This window comes from Drosophila yakuba, chromosome 2R, assembly GCF_016746365.2.
Source record: "Drosophila yakuba strain Tai18E2 chromosome 2R, Prin_Dyak_Tai18E2_2.1, whole genome shotgun sequence".
Classification (NCBI taxonomy): domain Eukaryota; kingdom Metazoa; phylum Arthropoda; class Insecta; order Diptera; family Drosophilidae; genus Drosophila; species Drosophila yakuba.
The window spans coordinates 4,199,169-4,226,457 of NC_052528.2; the positions used below are offsets into that span (position 1 = coordinate 4,199,169).

The following is a 27,289-nucleotide window of genomic DNA, read 5'->3' on the forward strand; positions in this document are numbered from 1 at the left end:
AGAAAAGTTAATAGAAAATCGGTTGTTTAGATAACATGTATTAAAGCCGTCTATTCAGCACCGTTTCCGACTCATACAGTTTCAGAGGTTATTGCTGTTTCCAAAACAGTTTCGAAATACTCCTAAACTTTATTTATAGTGATGAATGATGCAAGTTTAGTAACAGTTCCAGCTGAGAACAACTTTACTGCATTATTTTTAGTACTAACTCTGCGGTTATTTAGAAATTAATTGCTTAAAACTCTAATAACTAAGGCTAAAATGGAAACAAACTCTGCATTATCGAACTAAGTACGTGCTTAAGTACTGTATGCAACACATACTCGCGATGTGATTTTCAGTTAGTAAATTTTTCTAAATTACAAGTAAAGAAATAAACTTTAGTTGTAAGCTTAATATGAACTTTGGCTACGCTGTGTTAATTATGAAACAATTTGTTTTCTTGCGTGTTATTTTGGAACACATCAACTGAAGTTACTAAATTATTTTTTTGATATATACATATGTTTGTGGTACATAATATCAATTAATTGGGACTAAACACAAAATGGAAGTTAAATATCTGAAAAAGCGACTGAAACGACCAAGAAGAAATGAATTAAGATATTTAAATCTGGTGTTATATACAATTTTTGCTACTCTCTTATCTAAGCATTTGTCCGATTTATGTATTAATATAATTATAAAGCTTCTTGTTATAAACCTTTTTTTGAAACTAATTTTTTTCCACTTTTTCGCTTATGAACTAGGTCATTTAATTGTGTGCTTAGGAGTTAATTAATAGAACATCTCGTACGGGAATAGACGCAGCCGCAAACTTTTTGAATTGTGAGTTGGTGGTGCTGAGACCGATGGCCCGTCATCCTCCAGATCGTCCTCCACGTCGCCATCCGTGCTTGATACTCAAATGATGCTTTCGTCGTTGTTGCGGGTAAGCCTAATGCTAGTCGTGGTGGTAGTGGCGGTGTTGGCTTCTGATCCGGATCCTGGACTAGATCCCGATCTTCTGCCCGAGGCCGGTGTTGTAAAAGTGGTGACCACAATGTTTTCGTCATCGTAGGAATCAAAGTCCTCGTCCTCATCATCATCATTCTCATCGGAGTCGGTTTCGGAATCCTCGTAGTCCAACAGCGCCTTGGTCACCTGGTTTTTCCGGCCCGCTTGACTCACGCCAGCCCCGCCCACCGCACCGGCGTTCATGCGACGGATCTGGGCACGAGGCGTGTTGGATGGGCGTGGCAGGAGCGGTTCCCTGCCGCTCATTCGCATTAAAAGCTCACTGTTCGCTCCACCAGCTGTGGACAATGGTGCTCCCTCCCATTCATCCGAGTCCGCCGGCTCACACAAGGACTTGGAGTGTCCATGCTGGTACGACGACTCCTCTGGTATTGTGTCTCTGTTGGTGGAGGTGTCGTGTGGAGTGTGCGGTGGTTGTAGGTGGTTGGTGGTCGATGGTGGTATGATGTGAAAAGAAGGCGAAGAAAGTTAATGTTAAAGTTGTGATAAATTTTGGCTAAGGATCTGTTTTGTTTTTGGTATTCGTATGGGTGAATGCTAGCATGAGAGGCTACACATAATTTAGGTATGCATATTTATATAAAACTTTGTAAAAATCGTAAATTAATAATAAGTTAATAATAAAATATTTTAAATATATTTTAAGCACTACATTTAAGCAAATTAAAATGGAAGAAGAAGATGGTAATAAAACTCACAAGGAAGACATGTTTAAGGCACAGTTCAGAACAGTTCTACGTTACATTCAACTTTTTGCCCTACTGCTCTGTATAAATGGTACAATTTTTTGGATTTGGATTGTAAATTAAGATGACGTAAAAAATTCGGATTAGCACAGAGAAGAGTGTAGGCGTTAATAAGGTTCGATTGTTAGTTGTGCTAAGCCTAGGCACTGTGGATAGATACTTCTTCTAATACTTACACATCGTTCGTGTGATTAAAGCCGTTTAAAGATACACCTTAGGCATAGAAATTGTGTCTAGGGAAAGTTATCACAGGTGTTCTCAATTGTATAACAGTTTGGTGTCAGTGTGTGCTTGTGTGCGTGTAGAAACATGGTGTGTGTTTGTGCATTTAGAGTACAGTGTAGCTAGTGAATTGCTCTTGCTCTGTGCTCGTTTCGGATTTAATTAATCAGATTCAATTGAGACGCCGCTAAAAAATATAATTTTTCATCAAATTGTTTACCAATCTAGTTTGTTCATTAACCAGTTATAGTTAGGGATTTAGTTTGAATTTCTTAAGTTTTTCCGATTGGAAATACTCACAAACAAGTAAACACAGCACAATGGTATTATTGAGTAATAGATTCCATTAATTGTTAATTGTTTTTTTTAGAAATTGCATTGCATATTGGGTTATATAATTGGATAGGAAGGGGCTGGGTGCTAATATGGAACATAAAGCATACAAAACTTTTATGCATATATAAGATGAATACGCATATACAATACGTATATATTAAACGAAGTACAACCACAAAAATCAATGAACAATATAAATTAATAGGTTGTTCTACTATCGCATACTTGTTTTATTACTGTACTAGGACTGTTATACAAAAAAATGGGTACAGGTCAATAAAAATGCAAACGAAATTTAAGAACTGCAGTAGCCCAGCATACTTTTTGCAAAGCAAAATATTGTCTGACACTAAATCAATCGATCACATCACCAATTAACAACATCCTGAAACGGTAAAACAGCGAAATTTGGTGGGCTAGTTCAGATATCTGTGTTGAGTAAGTGCAAGAAATTAAGTTTGAAGCCAATAGCAAGATTAATATTTCGGAATAGACTTAAGTACGGTCTCCTGTACTGTAATTTCGGCTAAGGTAAAAGGAGCGAGCGTTGGCAAAAAATTATCGTACAAGGGTACAACCAGTTACTCTACAATGATATGCACTGATCTGTGGCTCTATATACAGTACACATATGTCGTGTTTGGAGTTATTGTATTCACGCCAGTATACGCGGTATTGGGAAATTGACTTTCTTTTCACTAAGGATCGAAATTCGTAAATGGTCGGTTTGGTTGCTCAAGACATTTTGGGTTCGCTGGCATTTCAGATCTTTACTTTGTATGGGACGTATATGTAGCGTTGTCCTCCGATTTCGGAGAGGTTGGCGTCGAGTTCGTCGCGCTTGCTGATGTTGTATCTGTTGAATTGTTGGTGGTGTTGTTCTTGGTTGTTGATGTGCTTGTAGGTTTTGTAGTTGTTGTTGTTGAAGTAGTAGGAGGTGGAGGAGAAGGGCTTGTAATCATGGCTGACCCTAGTGAATTAGTTGCTCCCGTACTAAATTGCAAAATTCTACTGGGCCTTCGTCCAGTTGCAATGAGTCTGTAAAATAATCATCACAATAAAAGACACAGACGAGGCTCAACCACACAATATCCACATACACTGAATAGGGGCTTCTGGAGTATAATATTGAAATGTAAGCGATATTGTTACTAAGCGACAAAGGGTGCAACTGAAGACAAGTAGTGGATAAGTTGGAGTGGTGAGTAAGCGGAAAGATTATTCGGAACCTGGGAAAATACTCTTGAAAACTTGTTGGAATAAAAAAAGAAGGATATGCCAGGCAGGACTCGACGCGAGTCTATACGTCTAGATCACATAGCCTTACCGTACTTATAATAAAGGCCAATATCGGATTATTATTTATTTTAATGAAAATTACAGCTTAAGAATGAAACAATGAAAATTTGTGCTACATTAAAATAATTAAAAGGTTAAAAGCAGGAAAGTATGAGAGCGAATAAAATATAAAGCTAAGCTACTAAATACTTTTAAAATTTTAAGGTAAGCCAATAAGAAATCATAGTGTTTCAAGTATTTGTAAGCTTTTAATGAACAGGCGTAAAATGAAGAAAATATAGCTGAAATGGGTTTTAAGCTACCCGGACTGTGAGCATATAGAAATATGACCCAGTTTAAGAACAATATCACTTATTTATATTACCATTTTAAGATTGGTAGCAAGATTTATTTAATTTTGAATTACTCTTAAAAAATATTACTCCTTTTAATTTCTGTCTTTTTAATGAACGCCTAGGCTAGCTTTATCAAAGACCCATTTCAGTTTGATAGAAAACGCAAAGAACTTGATTACTTTTCCACAAAACAATAAAGATAGAAAATAATGTGTGCAGACTTTTGGTGTCTGACGAAGTGAACATGGAACTTACCCGCTTAGCTCAAGCATGGAGCCCCTGCGTACGTTCCGCCGGTGACTGGCCGTAATCGGAAATGGGCCGGAATGACCCTCCGGACCTAGCTGATGCGCTCCAGCGCCCAGAGAACTGGACGAAATCGACTGGGAGCGCTTGTCCAGCCGCGGATTGTGCATGGACGACGATGGAGTGTTGGGCGGCTGGCTGGACATGGGCACCATCATCGTGTCGGAGCCAGTGGCGGCAGAGTCCATGGCTCCTGTGCTGCCGATGCCAACGCTCCCGGCCTTCGAGCTAGAACTCTCACGTCGGAAGAGACCTATGACGGACTTTGGCTGTTTAGGCTTGTTTATACCACCTTTGTGTCGGGATCGTTGAACGCGTTTTCAGTAGTTTTTACAGAGAGTACGTGTGGTGTATCGTGTGAAACGTTGTGGGTGGTGGGTGTAGAAGTGGGCAACCGTTATCGGGGAAAACCAATCCGGGGAAAAGAGAGAAAGAAAAAGGAACATTTTAGGAAAGTTCCAACGAAATGAACATAAAATCAGTAAAGACACATAAAAATTGGGTGCAATTTCGCCATCGGGTATCACTTTCCATACTTATGTATATCACGTTACATTTAGACAAGTAAGAAGCCACATTGATATATAAAAATTAACTTGAGCTTACATAGAAAATAAACAACTTTACGGAACTTTGTAGAATTAAATTTAAATTAAAGTTTCTTTATCTATTGTATTGTATTGTATAAAATAAAGTCTAAGATAACCAAAGAAATTAAAAATTGTGCAAAATCAACCAGCTCCCTTATTCCTGTAGTTTAGCCAATTCACAAAGAGTAATAAACTGAGGACATAATTATTCAATGTAGAAAGATGAATCTTAGAAGAACCTCTCAGAACTATTTAGAAGTTGTTGTGTGAATGTAAACATTTTTCCCACTTAGTTATTGTCGCAAAAAACCTTTGATTACCTAGGAATGTTGCACTGGGGGAATTGTAGGCCAAGTACTCCTTGTTGGAGGCCCAAGCGGGGAACTCGTTCTGCTGCACTGCATCCGTGCATTCGTCACCCTGCCGTTTCCAAGGCAACTGGGATTCCGTGGCGGTGGGCGTGGCCACACGCCTTTCTCCGTCGGATTCGCGGGACAGATTACGATCCTCCTCGGGAATGGGATGTTCGGCCACTAGATCACAAACACAAGTTTCGAGAAAATGAATGTAAAGAAATGTTTATATTTTGGGGGAAAATAAAACTATTGACTTTGCTTTGCATGCAGCGTTCAGTTTTAACTCTTGTTTTGGTTTTCAGCTGTCGATTGCATGGTGGTTGGCCAATTCGGAGTATATTTTGAACATATTTAAAACTCAAGCGTAGTTGATGATACAAGGAATAGGTCAAAAGACAAACAAGGTGCATTTAACTGAAGATAAATCAGGCTTCACAGAACGAAATGAAAATCTTCACTTTTCCTTGGCGACAGATTGATTTATATTATATACATATATATATATATATATATATTTATTGTATTATATATATTTAGTGCATTATATATATGCATATGTATATGGTATTGTATATATATTGTATTATATATATATTGTGTTATATATATATTGTGTTATATATATATTACATTATACATATGTATAATGGGTCTACCCAGACAGGCCCATTTAAGCTATGTTAAATTTGTTGATATTGTGCGCCTTTAGAACCGCATATTTCAGCATAGGTTGAATGCTCCGAGGACAATTTCATGAAAAACATCCACCAGTCATTACACATTATAAATTTGTTTTTGAAGGGTAAAAAAAAATTAAAAATATAAAACGAAAATTTGGTCATGCACAAAAATGCCATGCTCTTTTACGACGCTTCTTCTTTTTCAAAAATTTTTAATAACTAAATTGTTACTTGATGTGACTTTTCAAGTTGTTTTAGGTAAGTCAATGGAGGTAAATGCAGGCTATTTCGAGCTTTGGCAATAACAACCTTCAACTAAAGTCGAGAACTAGAATTTTCTACCAACCAATGGCAATTGCCGTCTACAAATAAGTTTACGTTAACGACGCACAAATAAAGTGTAATGATTACTAATTGTATGGGCAGCTACGTTAGGCATCACTAAACACGGCTAATAAGTTGGGAATGGAAATAAAGGCATTAGAATTCATCGCGTTGAGAAAATATAATAATAAATGATTAACTGATATAGAATAGGTAACAGAAATATCGACCAAGTTTCGCATTGCTGAGTAAGTTAGATTGAACCAAGTTAAAGACACTTTTTAAAGAAGGTAATGGCTTCATATGATTTCTAAGAATACGTAATACTGTAAAATGTATGGGTGTATAGGTGAGATAGTCGATGATTTTCAATTTCATTGGACTCTGGGTATGTTACATTTAAGATTCGTTTCAAAGTAATGCTAAGGCGACAGTCTTGGCTTTCGCTAGGCCAAGTCCAAAAAAACTTTTTTTGATTTGACTTATAAAAGTAGTAAGCGGCCAAAGTTAAATATTTTTGTATGTTAGTAATAAAAAAACGAATGCGTTTTAAAGCCTTGGTATTTAACATCGGAAAATAAAGTTGAAGATGTTAATATCTTTCCAAATTAGTTTTAAAAGCTTCAGTTCGAATATGACCATGAATCTTAGCACGCAAATGATCGAAAAGTGAGCTATATATAGCATTCAAAACGATTGTTGCAGATGTCGTTGCTGTTTTGATCTAATTGTGGGTGGAATGGTTGCTCTGAATATGATGTCTTTACCAATGCTCTGGTATGAACGATCCCGCCGCCACGGCAATATCAATTCGGCGGCCGTGGGCCCAATGGCCTGTTCCGGGGACTCTAGATCTGTGTCCGGATAGTCGTCGGCCCTGGGCGCATAGTGCTGGACGACGATACGGGCCTTGGAGGCATCGAAACCCGGCAGGTTTTGGATGTGGGCTATCAGGGAATTGTTATTGGCACGGTCCGAGTCAGCTAATCGTAATTTTTTGGAATCATTTTATATTTGTATATATTTTTTTGAGCCCAGCAACATTTTTTCGGTTTGTGTTTTGGTTTTTTTTAAGTGATTGGTTTTCGAAATAATTGGAAAGGCATAAAACAAGAAATATATGTAGAAAGTTCGTTGTTATAGCTTTTATTAGGTTCTTCTTAGGGGGTAGGATAAAAACAAATGGAAAAATACAGTACAAATGAAGTCAATGAACAGAAAGTGAACAGGACAAAGAACGCTTTCCCCAGAAAAATATTCTTTGGTCTTAAATCTGTGTTATTCAATTAGTTTTAAAATATCTTTTACAGAAACCGTGTTTCGCTACTCAACTAGTCGACTTATGTACAAATACTTCTTTCTTTACAGGCAAAAAAAGATTCGATTATTTAAATGATGGCATTTTTGTGTGATCAAAACAAACAAGGTGGGCAGCAAACAGAATATATGGAAAATATCAAATATTGCCATATGACAGCTAACAATGTAGAGAAAATTGGCTCACACAGAGCAGTTGAAACAAGGATATGTGTAGAGAGAAGAGGGCAGATAACACCTAGGGCTGCCTATGCTCTATGTAGACAACCTCTTTACTCTTTACAGATGTTAGTTTTTAGAAGAAAAAAAAGGTTTTACCAATAGGAATGGCTTACGGGCGTAATGAGAACACTTACGTGATGATTTGGCGGTGAACGTCAGGCCATCATCCCAATCGTCGCTCGGGCCAACAACATTGATCTCGTTGGGATTCTGTTGGCACTCTTCTGCTGTTTCATTAAGCACATTGTTAATATAGTCTTTGTATGGTTTGGGATGAGTAAACAAACAATTAGGCAAGTCAGGACAATTATGTGTGTGTATTGCGGGTTGGGTGGGTTATTAATTTCGATTAGTGCACAAATTTCGTGTTTGGTTTATAGCCAAATGTGTGTGTGGTTTTTCGGCATCAGTTGGAAGGAAGCGATATGCAGGGGAGAAAGAGAAGGATTCGGATGAAATTAAATTAGTTACCAAAATAATACCAATTTTTACAATGTTTTTCCCTTTGAAATTCATTTTGGTAATAAGCTAAAAGCATCTGTAAAAAGTATTCATTTTTTTAACACTAAAATAAAATTTGCAAGCATGAAGCGATAAAATAACGTGGTTTTGCCAAAATCCACCTATCAAACTCCATTATAAAGAACATATATAATTTTTGAAAAATTATAACTGGGATTTAGTAGGGTGCTTTTCAAGAAAACTAAAAGTATCGTGAATTAGGTTAGTATGACGCATGAAACTGTAATGAAAACTTAAAATTTACCACACTTTTCACTACGAACTAAGAATAGCACGAAAATAACGCAATCTGGTCACTGTACAATGAATAACATAAAGAAAATAATATGAACTTTATAGAATTTAACTCTACGAACTGATTGGAGATTTTTTTGACTAAAACAATATGCTTTTTGATTGGATAAAAATTTGTTGCTGATTCTAGCGTCATTTACCTATTTCTAATTTACGATATTTGTTAAGTGAATTGTGAGTATGTCTTTTTCTGTACGATTTTTTTCGTGAATGGTTTGAACTCGATTCCGTACCATTGGTCAGCTGCTTAGTGGTGCCGTTTTGTTGAAAGTCATGGAAAGAGACGTGATTCTGCTTAACGTTCTCCTTGGCCTCCTGTGGATAGTGCCGATCCATTAAAAAATAATTCTTCGAGTACAAAATAAATGGAGTCGCTTACCTTGTTGCTGGCACCACGTTTGCTGCGTTTGTGATGTTTTCGATCATTAAACATGCGCCTGAAGTTCATTTGCATCTTGTAATTGACCTGCAAGAGAGCAACAATTTAGTTAGCCTTTGTTCAATTCTTACAAATTGGCAGAAGCAAGTTGCTGGTGTTTTGGGTGGACAGTTACTTACCTGAGTGGACAAGTCTCTGTCATCTACTGCGTGTCGGCTATAACTAAGACGACGGTGCTGTAAAAACATCCGACAAAGCAAATTAATATCGAAATCATAAAATGGCAGCACAATGATCTAAGTAGAGAGATGTGGCCTTGCAGGTTACTTGGGTTGCCGGTTAAGGCGGTTACATTTTAATAAATTTAATATATGTTACGATAATTTGATGTTAACTAACGTGAACATGAACTGAGTAAGTAACGGCTTTCAATAAACATTTGTACATCTTACGAGAAGAGATTAATATTTATTATGTGCTAAGCCAAAATTATATTCCTCTCCAGTGCTTAGGATTTACGATACATAATGGTGAACACAGCGAAAGCTGTCAGACAAATATGTGAGTAATTTATGTAGCTTGGACATTGAGATTTAAAAATTTTAAAGAAATCAAGGAAACAAGGTATTTTAAGGATAAATTCAATATTATAAACAAATGTAACTTATTATAGGTTTTTTAATAACAATACATAAAGGTAAGATATCTTGCGACGCAATTAATTAAAAAAATTGTGAAACAATTGTTGTGTTATTATTAATACATTCACATTCTGCATTGACACAAATTTTAGTAAAGTTAATAATTAAAAATTCGAATAATTACATTAAAATAATATTAAACAAGACCTTCAATATGTTTGATAGTAGTTATATATATATATATATATATATATATGTTGACCAGTTCATATTTAACACTAGTAACTAATTGGTTAACGTTCCTTATTATAACAAGTATAGAATTCGAAAAAACCTGCAAGAATCCTATTTTAAATCGCATTTTATTTTTATATTTTTTTAAAGTAAATTTCAAATCGTTTTTTATTTTTATATTTATGTTAAGTAAATTATTATTCCTAAGAACGTGAAAGTTTTTAATTACAAAATATTTATCAGTATAATATAAACTAAAACTAGCTGTCCTATGTTTCAAAAAATATTTTAAACGCTGTAGCTCACAACTACTTTTAATGAAAGTTGCAGAGCATTTGATATCTTCTAGTTTCATTAGCTTAATTTAATATATAATAACACCAATACAGACACACAACGTGTAACATTTAACAAACAAGTTTTATTAGTTAATTCGAAAGGAGTTTATGAAAATTAACCAGGAAACAAACCAAATGAATTTAAACACAAAACCATTAACCAATTTATTCGTACCATTTGTATTGAGGCCTTTATCGCAATATTGAAATTTTTATTTTTGATTTGATAAGCACACGAAAGTTTGAAGCAGTTTTGATTTATTTAAACACGTTGTCGAGTAGTTGATGTTGAGTATCGAAACAACAGGAAAGAAATTAAATAATCGATTAATCACAAGTATATCTATATAGAAATATTTCTATATAATTATCATCTATGTGTATAGGCAGACGAAAATATTTATATTTAGAGCCATAAGCGAAAATTGTGGAAAACTAAATGCCCATAGTACAAAACAAAAAAGAAATATCGAATGTGACTACTATAGAGCGAAGAGGTGGAGACATTAATTGGCAGATATAGAGTATCAATTTAAGGAAATAACTTTTGTCTGTGATTATCTTAGGGGGTTTAAGGAAGAACTGGTTGCTTTAGATTATCCACCAAAAGTTTATTGTTACAAAACGTGAATTGCAAATGACGTGTGCAAAAATTCGTCCGATACATACCCTTCTATAAGGCTTCAGTTCTTCGGCCAAAAGATGATGTATCCTGGCATCGGTCAGATCCTTCTTAGAGGGATTATAATCCAGCTCAGCCATGTCCAGATTACGTGAGCAAGTATTGTCTAGATTTGTTAGACTGGGACTGAAGAATGGTTTACACAAGTATCAGTATAAGATAATCGAAGAGCAAAGAGAAAGGTCTTATTTTACATATTACGAGTAGATTAGATTTTAGATTTAAGTACAAACTAAAGAAGTGGTTAAACGAATTTTAGAGATACGGAGACATAGAAATACACTTCATGATTTACAAAGAGGCGTTTCACAAAAGTTCATTATACTACGATTTTAGATAGAAACGACAAAGTACTTTTTGATTTTGAGCTTCGATGAAACACTTGTGCGACGCCTCTGCTTGCATTGAGTTCAATTTGTTAGGTGCCAATTTTCATAAGAAAATAATTTGTGCAATTCATGCTTAAGTCAGGGTATATAAACTACATAAATTTTGAATTTATTCGTACTCATGCAATATACGATCGTTTTGGTGTGAGTACAGGCAAGATATCATTCAATCCAAAATTCGTTTACCAGGTGGTGTATATTGTTGGCGGTGCCCACCTGCCGCCAATATAGTTATTGGTATAATTCCGGAAAAGGGCGCTCATAGACTCGGTTCCCGTCATCTGGCCAATAGTGGATGGATTTCGCCTCATGACTTCCATGGCATCGCGCATTGTCAGTTTGGAGTACGTCTCGATGATCTTTGGCTCAGCTCCCTACGTTAAAGTAAAAAGCAACAAAAATAAATCGGTACAAACTCGACTTGACTTTTATTAATATTCCCTTTACTAAATCGTATCATTCATATTTCTAAAAGGGTTCGTTCTGGAAGATATACTTGAATTACGACGATGCCTTCGGCTCTGTTCATCTGCATTTGATGCACTCGCCCCTTTATTCTTGTTCAATGCTCGTTCATAGCTTTGCATGGGAATGTGGTCCAATAAATGCAATTCATTAATTTCCTAATGGCAGTTCAGGTATAGATTTAGAGATTTCATGTTCTAAAAGTTTTGACCGTTCTAAACGCATATATCAACTCAGATGTAAAAATACCTTAAGATCTCTGATCAGCAGCGGACGAATGAAGCGATTGTCGAAACGCTTGAACTTATCCCGCACATTGTAGTTGCCCGTTTTGCCCACTATATCCTCAATTCCAGCCATCAAGTGATCCATGAACTGCAAGAAATCAAAATTAAGTAAACGAATCGATGTGCTCTAAAGCTGTGTAGATTACTGACCCTTTCATGAATTCGCTCGTTCATGGTTGGCTTGCGTTTATTAGCGCGCTTCACATTAAGGATTTTCACCAGCGGCTTAATAGTGATTCCTTGCAGGAAGACAGTAAAGTAAATCACAGCTATCGTTGTGGTAACAAACATGTTCTTCTGCTTGACCACATTCTCGTCCACTAACAGTACTAGGGCAAAGGCCACTGCACCACGCAATCCTCCGTACGACATCACAAACTGATCCACCCGGGACAATTTGTGCAGACGGAAGCGATTGGCAAGGGCCGATAGCAAAATGACACCTAAACCAAAAATAAATAGAATTAAAAATAAACATCGTTTTTGTACATTGTAAAATACGTACCAATTACACGAAAAACTGAACAGAAGGCAATGGTCAATACCACAAACCACGTATTCCATACGTGCATGTTGTTCACAGTGGCCACGCCTAGGAACATAAATATAATGGTCTCCGCCGAACTGGATAACATCTTTAAGGCATATTTAACAGTCGTATGCGACTTTTGTGAAATATTCGATTCCACATAGTTTTTCATTGTGATACCACAGAAAGTGATGCTGTGGAATAAGTTGTATTACTAAATGGTAAAAGTTTGGAATATATTTAGAAAACTCACGCTAAAATGCCGCTCATGTGGAATATTTCCGCATTAAGATACGCCAAGTACGCCATCACAAATATGAAAATGGGTTCTATGACACGCACGTGATCGGTGAATCGGGTTACTAAGCCAGTGAGAAAGCCCCAGATGATGCCTAATATTGTAGAACAAGATCAAATAAAGTGCTTCTTGCTTTTAATCGGTAAATTTTATTTTATTGTCAAAGAGTGAAATGTTCTATCACCAACTAAAAATATATAGACAAGTATTTATTCTGTGTATGGTTGGCTGGGCAAAATGTAATTAATTTAGCAAATCCGAGTCAAAATCGTGCACTCACCTATGGCAGTGCCACCCAGTGCAACCACAAAAAAGGAACCCACGCCGCTGGCGATGTCCTGGGCGATGATTTTGTCTAAGCCTATCTCATTGTAGGACTCCATCATGTGGTACATCACAACCTGGTGGGCAGAAGGAAGACTCAAATTCACTTAACCATGTAAACTTGTTGGCTTAATTGCTACCATTACCCGCCCACAATCGCAATCAATAAACCCATCTTACCGTGACAGCATCGTTCAGCAAGGACTCGCCAAAGACGACAATATACAGGATCTCATTCACATGTATCTCCTCGAATACGGCCAAAACGGCCACCGGATCCACAGCAGATATCAGTGAGGCAAATAGAAACACGTCCATTAGACCCGGAGTCTCGCTTTCCCCGTAAATTCCCATCTTTCCGCAGGCGTACAACGAGCCACCTTTAAGGGAGAAAAATAGTAGAGGGTATTATAAATAAAATCAGAGAGTGCAGGGGGTATGCCATCCATTTCCAGCCATCAATTTGCCGAAGCCGTCTCAGTCTCAACTTAATTAGATACTAGCCAATCGATGGCATTGGCATTGTATTGTTGTCTTCGAAATGCATCTCCAAGTCACTTAAGTCAATTGATAAGCGTGTTCTTCCAAGAATAATTGAATTTGCAAAGACGCAAATTGAATGTTTGCAATAATATTGCTTCAATAAGCACCATTTGTGGCGCCAGTAAATGATGTAAGCTGGAAAAGCCTTTCAACGAATTTATTAGTCGTCAATTAGTTGGCTAACAAACTATTCCAAAATGTAAATGTATCTGAGTCAGAAATTATTTTTTTAGAGATACTCTTAAGTAAACAGAAAAGTTAATAAATAAATGGATCTTAAATTGACAATTGAAGGGAAATTTGGTCAAATGAATCGCGCTGTGCGCTCATGGATATGTAATGCAGTTTGTTAAGAATAAGTAATTGGCAAGTCTGGTTGTTTTTGGGGTAACTATAGCAACTCAAGCGTGTTTCCCGTGGTCCGTTTGCGGTTTGGTTAGTCACCCCTGTCCACCCACCCGACGTTGTTCCCTCTTTCTCTTTGTTATTACAGCATTAGCATCCACATCGCATGTTTCGCTATAGTCTGTGTAAATCTGGTGAAAACGGGAATCTAAATAGGGCCGCAGGCCTATTCCCCCTCGGATGTAGCCTATACGCCCACTTAGACAATGACTTTGTTTTTCCGGGGCTACCAATAGGCGGACGCTTTAAAATGTATATTTCGGATGATTCAGCTTCTGTTTACTCATCGGTATCAGGTGTCTAATTGCTGGCGTTGCCGACACCTTTGTAATTGTCAACCATTTTACAAGTGCTGTTCACAGTTCACAATTCATTATTGTTAGATTGGGGGTACTTCAATTGTTATTAAAAATTGTGATTATATTTGTCAGTAGTTTGCTACACTTCAGGAAGTACAAATGACAGATGTGAACTTTTCCTAAACTTTAGAGAGGAATTTCTTGAGCTGAGAGAAACTACATTTTTATAGAGAATTCTACAAGTTTTGCTATAAAAACAAGGAAAAAACGCAAAAACGAGTTCCTCGAATATCAGATACCCATTACACAGCTATGGTCAGTGAGAATGAGAAACTTCAATAATCTTTTTGGCATATCGATAGGAATTGGCAAAAAAAACAGTAAATCAAAATAATTTCAAAGGTGACGCATATCAATCGAAATTAAAAAGACAAATAACAAGATGAAAAGATATCAACAAATTTTTTAAAACTGTAGGCGTGGCCATATTAATGCCGTTAAAGTGGACGTGGCATCTACAAGCTGGATCTCATTTTTCTAGCTTTAATAGTTCATTAGGACGGACAGACGGACATGGAGAAATCGACTCGGCTATTGATCTTGATCAAGAATTTATACACTTTATGTGGTCGGAAACGATTTCTTTTAGACGTTACATACTTTTCAACGAATCTAGTACACCCGTTTACTCTATAAGAACCGGGTATAATTATAAAATATTATCAATAAATATCTTCCTTATTAAAAAGGCCAATCTCCCTTTGGAAATTCTTGTTATAATCCAATGGAGACTATATAAAACCCTTGTGGCCATTAATAAATTAAGTTGAGTGTACTCATGTGCTACCCCCTAACAATGCAAGCAAATGAAATGACCTCCCACAATCGACAAGTTGAAACGACATCTTCGTTGGCCATTCTTCAGTTGATTGACTTAGATGAATGGTATAACCAATCGGCCACCTCTGTTTACTTAGTCGTCAAATAAACGACAGGACAACTCGCACGGAGCTAGCACCGAATCCATCTCGGGTTACCGCACTCACCGATGGTGGCTATGTTGAAGATGGTTCCGACCACCGCCATCAGCAGGATGGTGCCCAGGTTGTCGAAGAACAATCTATTGGGCATAAAGTAGCCTGCGTCCAGGATAATCGGTGGCAGCATGTAGAAGAAGAAGGTATTGGGAGTCAGCGGGGAGACGGCAACATCGGTGCAGAAATAGAGCACCACGCCAATTACCACGCCCACGACAATTAGGAGGCACGATTCCGGAAATATTAGATGCAGCTTGGGCGTCATATGGAAACCTGGAATAAATTGTAAGATATATAAGTTAAGGTAAATATACTAGGTAAGGTAAACACGAAAATTTCTACAACGCAATGGCTGAAATGGCGTGGGTGGTGAAACTGAAAATAAACATGTTTCATTAATTTACTATATTCGCTTGGCATGCAAATTACAATTTAAACTTTCCATAAAAGTACTGGTAAAGTTACATTCTTTTTTCAGGGTCTCTTGTAAGTTATACCCTTTAAAAACTTTTTAGACAGCTTCGACCTCTTATCAAACGTGTTGGGTTCAAGGGTAAAGGGATACTTATGCTTAGTAAACCAATCAAGGCTATTGATCCTGATTATAAATATTTGTACTTTATATGGTCGGTAACGCTTCCTGTTACATTCTTTTCAACGAATCTAGTATACCCTTTTACTCTACGAGTAACGGGTATTAAGAACACAACAAGTTACAAAATTGTGGGCGTGACAGTTGTAAGCGTTTTTTGGGCGTAAGAAGTGGCGCACAAAAAAATGTTTTTGGTATACCGTAAAAATTTGACCAGACAAATAAAAAAACTAAAATAAAATACTTTGGAATCTAGTATACCCTTTTACTCTACGAGCAATATAAAATTATTAAACATCTGTCAAGGAATTAATGGTTATCATACTTTAAGAATGTTTTGAAGAAGTTCTATCTTATGGGGGGGCTCATTTCCTTGATAAGTGCCCAGCCTCTCATTTGCAGTCTATTTTCGACTACATTTTTGTATGGCCCTTATTCAATTGCACCGAATAAATCCGAGCGTTCGTCCACTCAAAAATAGAAATAAAATAGGAAACAAGGACCCGAAAAAACATGGCAAGCGCCCTTGATGGAGGAAAATGGATTTTCTCTCGCCTGCAGTCAAGGTTATGGACAGTGCCACCGATAAACTTGTCTGGGGCAGTGTTAAATTGCCGACACTGGGGCCAGTAATAAATAAACCAAAACTAGAAGCCTTGGTAATGAAGTCTCGAGAGGCCTGAAAGCGGTCGAGAATCAAGGTAAATGATTAATACATAGCCTTTGGACCCAATTGTTGCTCGGGGCAGGGTCAAGGTCCCGATTCTTGCTGCTTGTTGCACACATCCACTGAGCGGTTATGTAATGTCCTTCTGCCACGAATCGCACCCATCGGCTCACGCGGTTACGTCGCCGACTTGACGCAAATCTGCATGATGGCGTCGTCGTAGGAATTACATAAACCATATTGATTTTGCATGACAACAGCCAAAGGAAAAAAAGTCACCCACGCCTAGGAGCAGGCTCCGTGTCTTTCCTTTCACAGGAAATGGACTCGTGGTTTGCCTGGCAAAACCAAATTTTCCGCTGATTATGTACTGTAAAGCCGGCTCCTTCGCTAATAAGCCGCTTTAGGTGTTTCGAATAATTAAATGCTCAGCTGTAGAGTATTCACTTTTGAAGGCGAATAGTTTACTTACCGATTTTAGCTATACTAGCCGACAGGATCCAGATTCCGATGATGAACGGCGTCTTTACCCGAGCAAAGTCCACACTGGAGAGGGGATACCGCTCCATTTTGTGGCTCTCGCCGGCATCCTGGTCACCGGATTTCAATGGCTCGGCACGTGGCAACCTCACCGATGGCGTTGGATCCAGGCTCACATCTACCGCATCCACGGGCGTCGACTGGCGCAGCTGGTTTTGGGCAGGAAGGAAGAGAGAAATATTTCGGATATTAGGGGTGTTTCTAATTGGCAAACACGGAGCGGAAAATTGATAAATATGCGATGCAACTAATAAATTTCCAACACCTACAAGGGAAAACATTAAATGTTTACATGGCTGTATAAACTGCGGAATACAATATCCAGATCAGTTGGGTTGGGAATATCAGGCGTTCCGTTAACCTTTTGGTAACACGCCATTCAAAACTAAAACAAGAGAGAACGCTTTGGTCGAGTTCCCCGACTATCTGATACCCGTTACTCAGCTGGTGGAAGTGCGAAGGAGATTCTTAAACACTGACAGTTTTTGGCAATTTGTGGGCGTTAGAGTGGGCATGGAAAAAAGTTTTTTTGCAAATCGATAGAAATTTACAAGACCAATACAAAAATTACAAAATATTAAAAACATTTTTCAAAAGTGTGGGCGTGGCAGTTTTGGGCGGTTTGTGGGCGTTAGAGTGGGCGTGGCAACATGAATCGACAAACTTGCGCTGCTTCTATGTCTTGGGAGTCTGTATGCTTAATCTCAACTTTCTAGCTTTTGTAGTTCCTGAGATCTCAGCGTTCATACGGACGGACAGACGGACATGACCAGATCAACTCAGCTGTTGATCCTGATCAAGAATATATATACTTTATATGGTCGGAAACGCTTCCTTCTGCCTGTTACATACTTTTCAAAGAATCTAGTATACCCTTTTACTCTACGAATAACGGGTATAATGATTATTATTAGTGACGACAAATCCTATTCAAATTCTGTTGAAACGTTGATCTAGGTCAGTGAGCTAACTGCCAGAATTTTTGACATATCAATGCATATTTAATTGCGAATTGGAGTTAATCGATTTTGGCGAGTTAGTAAACCAAGAAAACAATATAGCCCTTTTTTCACTCAGACTTAAAACTGACGACAAACCATTGCTTGGTATCAATGGTATCTAGTTATAAAAGCTTCTTGTGTCTGTAAAAAAAAGTTCAGGTGGCTATATAAACTAATCTTTTATTAGAATTAAAAAAGCAAATCATGTGATTGCTTCTTAGATAACTCACTTCAGGGGTTGTCTGATATATACTTCTACAGCTCATAAATAAAACAAAAATTGAAAACGTGTTATATCAGATACAACATCAATTTTCCAAATAAAGTGTGCATGTGTCATCACCGTCTACGGAGTGCAATTAAGAATATAGTTTACGACATTTGAGGGACTGTAAATTTAGATTCACACGACAATTAGTTATTCACTTCCTAAACTTCGGTTAATCAAATTATATTTTTAGCAATAGTTATAAATTATGATTATATTTGCAGTGGAATTTGAAATTTGTGGTCTAGGATTTTGGCGTACTCACATTTAGCTGGGTGACCGGATTTAGAATATCTTGGCTGACCTTTCCCGGAGCTACTCCCACAGCAATCGTGTTGGGCCGGGCCTGGGCCTGGGAAATTCCAAGGATCAGGACTAGGGCGCAAATAAGCAGCATCCTCTTGCTGAACATATCCCGCCAGTTGGAGGATGTGTTGCGTTTCGCGGGCGCTGTCTGTGGCTCTATTCTCGTTTTGTTTTTATCTTTTGATGGTGGTGGTGGTACTGTATCTGTATCTGTTTTTGCAGAAACTATATTTTTGAAGAGGGATTCCGAGCTGGAGGATTTGATCCTCCAGCAGGCTCTTCGGGCCAAATTCATTTGCTGTTGCAGCGCCGGAGTGGCACTGTCGTAATCCTGCTCCGTGCGGATGCTCATTATGATGCTATATTCACTATTTTGATCCTGGCATACATGCTACTTAGCCAGGTTCCTTTTTCAGCTGTAATGTTTCTTGACCTGCAAGGAGAAAAAAGAGTAATCAATTTTAATAAGTTTATCTTGCCTTCCTTTTTATTGCTATCACTCTTCAAGTCGACCGACCTGCCACAATAACCAATTGAAACTGGTTAAAACCCACGAATTTCACTGGCCATGAAGCCTTCTGGCCAAAATCCATATATACTCCATTAAATCACGCATTTATATTTATCTATAAAGCACCCGTCGGTTTTGTTAACTTTCTTTGATTTGTTGGCTCCTTCTTTTTGGAACAGTTGCAAATAAAAATGTGCTAAAATCTAATCGCGTATTAAATTTTCTGTGTGGCACGTGATTTTCTATCAATAAAAAAACAGGTGGGCGTGGACTTGATTAATAAACACTTTAAGTCATTCACAGTGAGCGAAATTGAAGTAATGATTGTGAAAAGGAGTGTCTAATGTGAGAATATGGCAAGGATATAAAATTAATGATAAGCCCTGTTAAGTCTGCAATGCATGAGTAATATTAGTTGGTAAATGATTTAATCTGTGCCTGCAACCTATGCTTATTCCATTCATCAAAATATAAAAGGCTCGTGGTTATCTCCGATGTTAATTGGAATGAATCCAGTTTAAATCGAGTGCGCTTGTTTGTGTACTTGTTTAAAGTTTTAAAAAAAAATTATCAGGCATTCATGTAGACAATATTTGCTTTTCGAACTGGATAGATCCAGTGCTTTTAGCGCCTTGCAAATTTAGCGACTTAATACCAATGGTAAATATGGCCATTAAGCGAGGTAAACACAAGTGTAAATATAATGGCAACTGTCAGTTGGTCTGCGATAAGACCTGATTTGCATTATTGGCGAAATTTTATTAGCAGCAGCAGTAAGCTTATCTGTCGAGTGCGGAATAACTGAAGGTTCCCAATTGAGCAATTCGTCTGTACAACGATGGTAATTGCTGATGCTGATAAATCTGAGGGCAATGTACGAGTCGGATTCTGTAATTGTCCCGACTTGAGCAATTGCATCCGTTTGTTTCGCTATCTGCTGGGATAAGTGTCGGCCACCTCATTATATAAAATTGGTAGTCAATTTTAGATGATACCTTAATGCATTTTCCCCGTCTCCAAATTCAATTGTTCAAATGGCCGTGAACTCCCAAGGCTTTTGTGACGTTGATTACAATCCACTAACAGTTGGGCAACTAATCGACTTCTTTCGAAAGGTTTATGCTTAACAGACTGCCGAATTTAATTAGTGCACTACTTTGATAAAAATTTAAAGAAATATACTTTGTTTATTTTAGGCAGGCGTCTTAAAACTTTAAGACAATAAACTAATGTTTCATTTGCGAAGTATGACTATATATTTTAGAATGGAATTTTCTAAAAATTCAGAAAATAACAAATAACTTTCAAAATCGTTTACAGCGTTGTGCTTTCAAGATCTGAGCAACGATTTAATTGATTTCTTCGCACATCGCCAGCCACCAGACACCACCGAAATGTGTTAATATTTAACTTGAGTTTACTTAATACTCTTGGCCCCCTTGGGGCTAAGATGTAAATCGGATTGCTCCTCCGCCGAACCCCTTCCGCTATCTACCCCCTTCATAAACTTACATGTGTATTTTGGCTCATAAGGGCGACTAATCGATAAAAACGTAAATATCTGAGTTCAGGATTAGCCGGCGGTAATTAATTTACATTTGAAAGGTCGAGCGGTATTTAAATAGAACTATACTATATTTTTGAATATAACCAATTGGGAATATGTATATACATACATACATATAATACGCATATGCCTTATGTATATTTTGGCGAGCAGCCAATTGAGTGACTTTTAGGAAAAGATATTTAAATATGCCAAAAATATACATTTTTGTAATGTGCAGAAGACTTGAAGATTGCAAGCGTTAGAGTGGGTGTGGAAAAGTTCAGAAATAAAAAATTTTAAAAAGGAGGCGTCAATAGTAGTTGCATGGTTTATCTTCAATCTATCTAGCTTTTATATTTATAGTTTTAAATAGTTTTATAGTTATACGCACGGACAAGGCCAGATCTACTCAGATGATGAAGAATATATATTTTTTGTATTTATCCGTTTACCTCGTACACACTTAACAACGAATCTAGGATACCCTTTTACTCTACAATAACAGGTACATGTACGAGTTGCGTTTGCGGTGACTATACTATGTACAAGCGGGAAGAAATTTTCGATTACTACAAAGAAATATAAAGTTTTATTGATTTCTCTTCGCTAATTTACCTTCTAGTTAAGTATCGTTAAGCAAATGTTTTGCAGCTGTCAGTGCCGCACGTTAATGTCAACTTTGTTTGTTTGCTAAGGTTCCTGAACTTTTCCCAACCGTTTTGGGGTTACGCTTTCGGCAAAGACTAATCGATAAAATCGGCAACAAGGGAATATGGTTTACGCCATCGCAGTTGCAGTTGCAGGGCGAAATTATTTGTAAACAAATCAAAACCAATTGATTTATGAAAAATGCATCAGCGAGTGCACCCGGCAGAGATGGAACTGAACAAAAGCCCCTCGAACCGGTTAAAGGCGATTATACAGAATGCGAACTTGGGGACTACTAACTTGGCCGGAAAATAAACTATTGCTCTTGGCAGGCACAAATATATCGTTTAATCCATACATTTCCCTACACATGGGTTTCTGAAAATTGCGGCGTAGCAAACTTGAACTTTACGGCCTACGAGCCTAAATAATTATCCATGTGTGGATGGATTCGATTGGTCTAGGAAAAATTTTTTTAGCGTCGTGAACAACTTCTGAATAAAATATGTATGTAGATTCCATTTTATTTACATTGGAAAGGCATAAATTGGAAAGCGAATGACAGCAGGTGGTAAGCAAACGGGTAATGACATATTTTATCATTGTTATCAGTTAACAGTTTTGAGAGATAAGAACACATATTTGCATTGCTTATTTTCCACGATTGGTTTTAATATCTCTTGCCATTATGCAGTCAAGGTTCAGGGGAAGTGTGCATTGATTATTTGCTGGCACGACTGACTTTGTATGCAGCACCTGTTTATTTGAAAATACATTTTAAATGTCGTATTTTCCCAGCCTATAATAATATTTTAGGGACCTCACTTGTTCTACTTATGCATTTGGTTGCAAAAAGGGGCAAATGTAAAATGTACCCAAAATATTTAAAGTAGAAGAGGATAAAAAGTAAAAATATCATTTTGCAACTGCGAAAAATTGACGATGAGAAGGAGAAGCGCGTTGATGGGTCGAGGCCCCAAAATGTGGCTTCTGATTCACAATGTTTATGCTAAAAAAAGAGAGAGGGGGGTATAGTCAGATAGTTTTCTTTCTTGTTTTAATTCCTATTGCAGAACGACTTTGATGACTATCTAAACGGAAAGCAGTGTATTTTGATCTTAGAAAAACCCACTTAAGTTACCAAACCAATATTAATACTACGTTGTCTACTTAAGTACGAGTTTGCGAGAACTAAAACACTGACCAGTAAGTGAAAGAGCGCGCCTCGAGTGACTTTAGTTATTATCTAACGAGGAAGCAAATTCCTAAATGAGATCACCGCACTGATAAAAATATTTCTTGCATTTGGGCGACTGGACGTAATTAAAAGCTTAAAAGTCAATTTTCGATATTTTTCGCCTTATTCCTAAATGAATTTTCGGCTATGCCGTTGGACGGACTATGGACAATGGACTATTTGAGATATTGCTCTACTGTTTACAGGTCAAACAAAAGGAATAATTGTTCGATTGTGGCCAAGGCTTAATGATTTAGAGTCAAAGCTTTAAACTTATCATACATCGAATTTTGTGGTCGTACAAAGACAAGCCACCTTTTATCAGTATTATCTAAATGAGCTTTGGAACTTATAGTACTTACTGTTGTTAATGATATGCACTGGTCAGCAGCAACACGTTTCTAAAATGTCAATTGAAATGGATTGTTTTTAAAAAGATAGGAATCTAGGAAACAATTTTCTTAGGAATTCATGGCTCTTTCCTGTTGCTCGGAGTTATTATAATTGCTATCATTTTTACAAGGCTACTGACAGGCACCTACACGGTACGGGCTTATAATTAACGAAACACGTAAGATAACAAATGTATACTGTTTACATTCATTTTCATAGCTGGTATCTTAATTTATTGGCTGATAATTGATAATGAAATCAACTTGATTGACGATTTAATTTTGACAATTTTTTGACAGGCCTGTGTAGCAAAGCGCTATATTTATGTATGAATGTATGTACATATGGTATAAATCTATGTTTGCTCTATATATATACAGCTATATACAGTGAAACGTGTTTCTTGACTCATTCAGTGAAGTTGGTCTCTTAGCATCAGAATTTTCAAATTAGATAACTCAGTGGAAAAACATCGAATCAAAAATCAAAGTATGATGCCATGCTGCTCCATGTTATCAGGCTGGCAACAACAAATATGTAGACACATGTACATACGTAGGCCGCGACAGCAACAATTACAAATGTTTTGTATGTAGTCAAAAAAACATCCGTACATAAAATCGTACTTTGGGATTCGGATTTAGAAGCGGGAACGTATAAGTGGAGCAAGACGAATGGAGAACTGAAAACAAGGAGAACGATTGAGCCGGCAAAATACCAAAATAAACTCAAGTGATTTCTCTGAGGACGTCAGAAAATAAATAATAGAGGAAAAACGGTCTTGTGGAAACGTGAAAAATATAGAAGATGGTCTATAAATACATGAGGAATACAGCACAAACATCTGTATAGCCTGCAAATATTTATCTTACGGACAGATACATACGTGGTAACTGCATTGGAGAAAATGCATTTTTTAGACATTTTTCTAGTTATTGATTCTTATGAAAATAAAAACTACATCGGAATGTGTACACTATTGACCAGCCCTCGTTAATAATTTTAAAAAGTACAAACTCAGATTAATATTGGTTTTCAGTGTATATTTATCATCTTTACGCACGTTTTTCTTCTTCTCTCTTCGTATTCCTTTCCGCAACAAATCAGCCGGCTGTTATTTCGTTTTCACTGCTTTTCTCACTCTCCTCTTTCTCACTCTCGGAGCGCTTCCGATTTTGTTTTGATTCGCACTGCAGATGATTGCAATAAATAATGCTTTCTAATTCATGCCCGTCCAACTGCTCAATGTGCATTAATATTTATTGACTAAAGAGGCGCAAATACATACATACATACATATGTATCTGGTTTTTTCACTACAAAAACTCACAAACTCAAAAGTAAAGAAAAAACACGGCTTGCTTTCGGGTCGATTTACATATTTCCAGTTTCCCGAAACGTATCCGAATAGTTCCAAAATAATTTCTAATATAAAATCGAATTTCGCGACCCAGCCGGTTATGTATAAACAGCTGCGCTCTCTGCAGTCGAGAACGGAATGCGAGAATTGGAGGAAAATATATTCGAAAGAATCGGCCCGATAACAGAGGTGTTCCAGCTGTTAGCAGTGCTTGGGTCTGTAAGTCACACTCGCTTAACAGCTGTTAGGAGAAATGTAGGAAGAAGGGTACCAATATATGGAAATAAAACCAAATGGCAAGAAAATAGTGTAAACAATAAATATTGAGAAAATATCCCTCACCCATCTAACTATTTTTATTAAACTAAATTAAATTATATTAAAAAAAATATAGCCCAATTTTATGGGACTAAATAAAATAGTTACCATAAGCCTTAAGATAAAACAATATTTATATCTGCCTTACAAAAAGCCAACCCGATTAAACAATGGCATATGCACAGTGTCTTTTTTGTCTCAAAATAACGGAAAACGCAAACCAGCCAGCTTAAATTCAAAAGAACATTGTTGGCAGTTGCCTAGCATTGTGGCCACTGTTGTGTAGTTCATTTTTGTGCAGTGAAGTTGACCATCAAAGGGTAGGAAATCCGACGTTCCTGCAATGGAAATTGTTTTTTTTTGGTGGCACAGGCTGGGTGAGCAAGGATAACAACACGATTGAAATTCCTTGTTAATTGTAAGGGGCAAGTAAGTGAGAGAGGCACTTTTGATGCAAACATTTCAATAACGTGGCATTTCAATAATATCGATCCACAGTGGCCGCTGATGGCGTGGGCGCAGCTCTATTATCTTGGTAGGAAAACACGAAACAGAGACTGCGGCGTGCACATTATCCTTGTACTTGAACGACTGCAGCTGAGTGCACGTAATGGAATCCAAAGGATGGGGGATCATTTGGCTGAACTTCGTCGTCTGCAGCCTTGATTGGATGTCCCTAACGTTGATTTTATGAACCATTATTACACTGTATAACTAGTGGCGTAGTGTACAGAAAAATATGTATGTTAAAATTAAAGCCTTTCAAAACACATAAAGGCATTAATTTGGAAGAAAACAAAAGTTAAACGGAAAGCTGTCAAAGTTTTACCGAAAGTGGGTGCTGAAGAGCAGACCGCATATACACTAAAGGTTCATTAGACTGAATATTTTGTGCGTGTGTACGGCTTTAACTTTTAGCTGAAAAGATAGCAATAATAGTAATAACGCCCAGCAAGCCTTAAAGCTTTCCCGCTAGCGTCTATTATGTAAGCCTCAGGATTTTCCCAAGGACACGCCGCAGGACAGGCCAAAATAGTAAATCACACAGCGCCTCCATCTCTTTTGCTACCATTCATCAGACAGAATGAAAGTCATGGGAAACAGAATACAACAAAAATACAATCTTATAACACATACCACGTTTGCAATGGCCATGGACGTAGTACAAAGGACACAGTAACACAGCAGTCAGCAAGTCTGGATACAACTTTCGAAACTAATATACCCTTCAAGTAACTAATGATGTTGGCTGAATAATACAATTGTTATAATATTCAAAAAATATTGTATATCGTATTTCAATCGAAATAATTCCGAAACTAAAACACTTTATGATCAAAAACAACGACACTATCATGTCTTCATTATTATTTTTAATTTATTTCCCTTAGCGTTGCAGGCTTCTGACTGAAATAGAAAAAGCCAACCAGGTTTTCACTTTTTGGGGCTACAAAAGTGGACCATAGTGAACTACATGTGAACTACAAAAAAACCATATTTGCTCACAGAGTAAAGGTTTTTATTGCTTGGCTAATAGCTACAGCAAACAATGAAAGCACATCACGGCAAGCATACATACATACGTTATTATTTTGAAATGGTGCATGAAATGTAGATTAATTTACATGCCAATTCAATCAGTATATTGAGAGCAGAAGGTGTCCTAAGGTTGCAGCCTTTGTCCGCATGACGGAACGCATCAACAACAACAACCACAAGGACAATAGCAAATCGCTTGCGATGGCTTCCGCATTATATAAAACTGCCACACACCCACACTCTTGCTCGCGCACCAGACACCCACCGAAAATACAAGAAGTGTTGCCTGCTTTTGAGAGCTGAATGCAGATGTGATTGTTTTTGTTATTGTTTCGAGTTGCAGTGGTAACTGTGACTTGTAACTTGTAAAAATCGCGTCGGCATGGACAATTTGTTTTTGTTTAGCGTAGGCACCGTTACATGCGCACAGGAGAGCCCCAAAAACATCTGTTTGCCGATATCCTTGGAAGGCGCGTGGGAGAGAGTAACGGCAACTTGGAGAGACCGATACAAATTTTTCTGCACCTTATGTCAGAATGTTTTTTGCGGAGGACATTGCTTTTGACAAAGTCAAATTGTGAAGAAACGAGACGAAAAGTCGGTTAATGTAATACGCAACATCGGGTTCCGTTTTTATGAAATTCTCATATCATTTAACAAAGCGACATAATTAAACACAAGCTAATTATTATGTAAGAGAGGAAGAAACTTACCGTTATTTTCCTAGACACGCCTAAATAGATTTTTTGACCCCTAATATATCTTATCAACGATTTCTAACAGCTTTTTGGGGTTATTCCGGTTCAACATTTTTAACTTTGCATTCCACCGTTAGGGTGTTTCATTTTGCATTTAGCACTATGCGGAAAGCAGTAGCACACAGCCGGGAATCAACTTTATGTTAATTTTCTTTATTTTGCATGGGAGAGAGGCGACGGCAGAGG

General features: G+C 37.3%; 1 protein-coding gene and 1 long non-coding RNA gene across 42 annotated transcripts; one reads left to right on the forward strand and one right to left on the reverse strand.

Annotated features, from left to right (window-relative positions):
• Nucleotides 1-25: 25 nt before the first annotated feature.
• Nucleotides 26-27,272, reverse strand: LOC6529249 (sodium/hydrogen exchanger 3). Of its 41 annotated transcripts, XM_043206950.1 has the most exons (23): nt 24,192-24,452; nt 23,098-23,136; nt 18,750-19,223; nt 17,148-17,364; nt 15,426-15,689; nt 13,313-13,512; nt 13,089-13,209; nt 12,764-12,902; nt 12,487-12,704; nt 12,132-12,424; nt 11,944-12,069; nt 11,416-11,603; nt 10,828-10,966; nt 10,334-10,348; nt 9,125-9,181; nt 8,946-9,032; nt 8,707-8,881; nt 7,885-8,007; nt 6,979-7,194; nt 5,172-5,384; nt 4,211-4,553; nt 3,096-3,359; nt 26-1,396 (listed from the first exon to the last, which is right to left on the reverse strand). In XM_043206950.1, the coding sequence occupies exons 3-23, from the start codon at nt 19,140-19,142 to the stop codon at nt 904-906; spliced, it is 4,284 nt and encodes a 1,427-aa protein (XP_043062885.1). In that variant the 5' UTR covers nt 19,143-19,223; nt 23,098-23,136; nt 24,192-24,452; the 3' UTR covers nt 26-903. The 41 variants fall into 41 exon arrangements, with proteins under 41 accessions (XP_043062885.1, XP_039228757.1, XP_039228754.1 ...); XM_039372823.2 differs by lacking the exons at nt 23,098-23,136; nt 24,192-24,452 and adding an exon at nt 27,059-27,272 and having other exon boundaries at nt 4,211-4,514; XM_039372820.2 differs by lacking the exons at nt 23,098-23,136; nt 24,192-24,452 and adding an exon at nt 27,059-27,271 and having other exon boundaries at nt 11,446-11,603.
• Nucleotides 24,875-26,151, forward strand: LOC120321135. The gene is made up of 2 exons (XR_005560705.2): nt 24,875-25,235; nt 25,305-26,151. It is a non-coding gene; the product is annotated as an uncharacterized LOC120321135 (long non-coding RNA).
• Nucleotides 27,273-27,289: the final 17 nt, after the last annotated feature.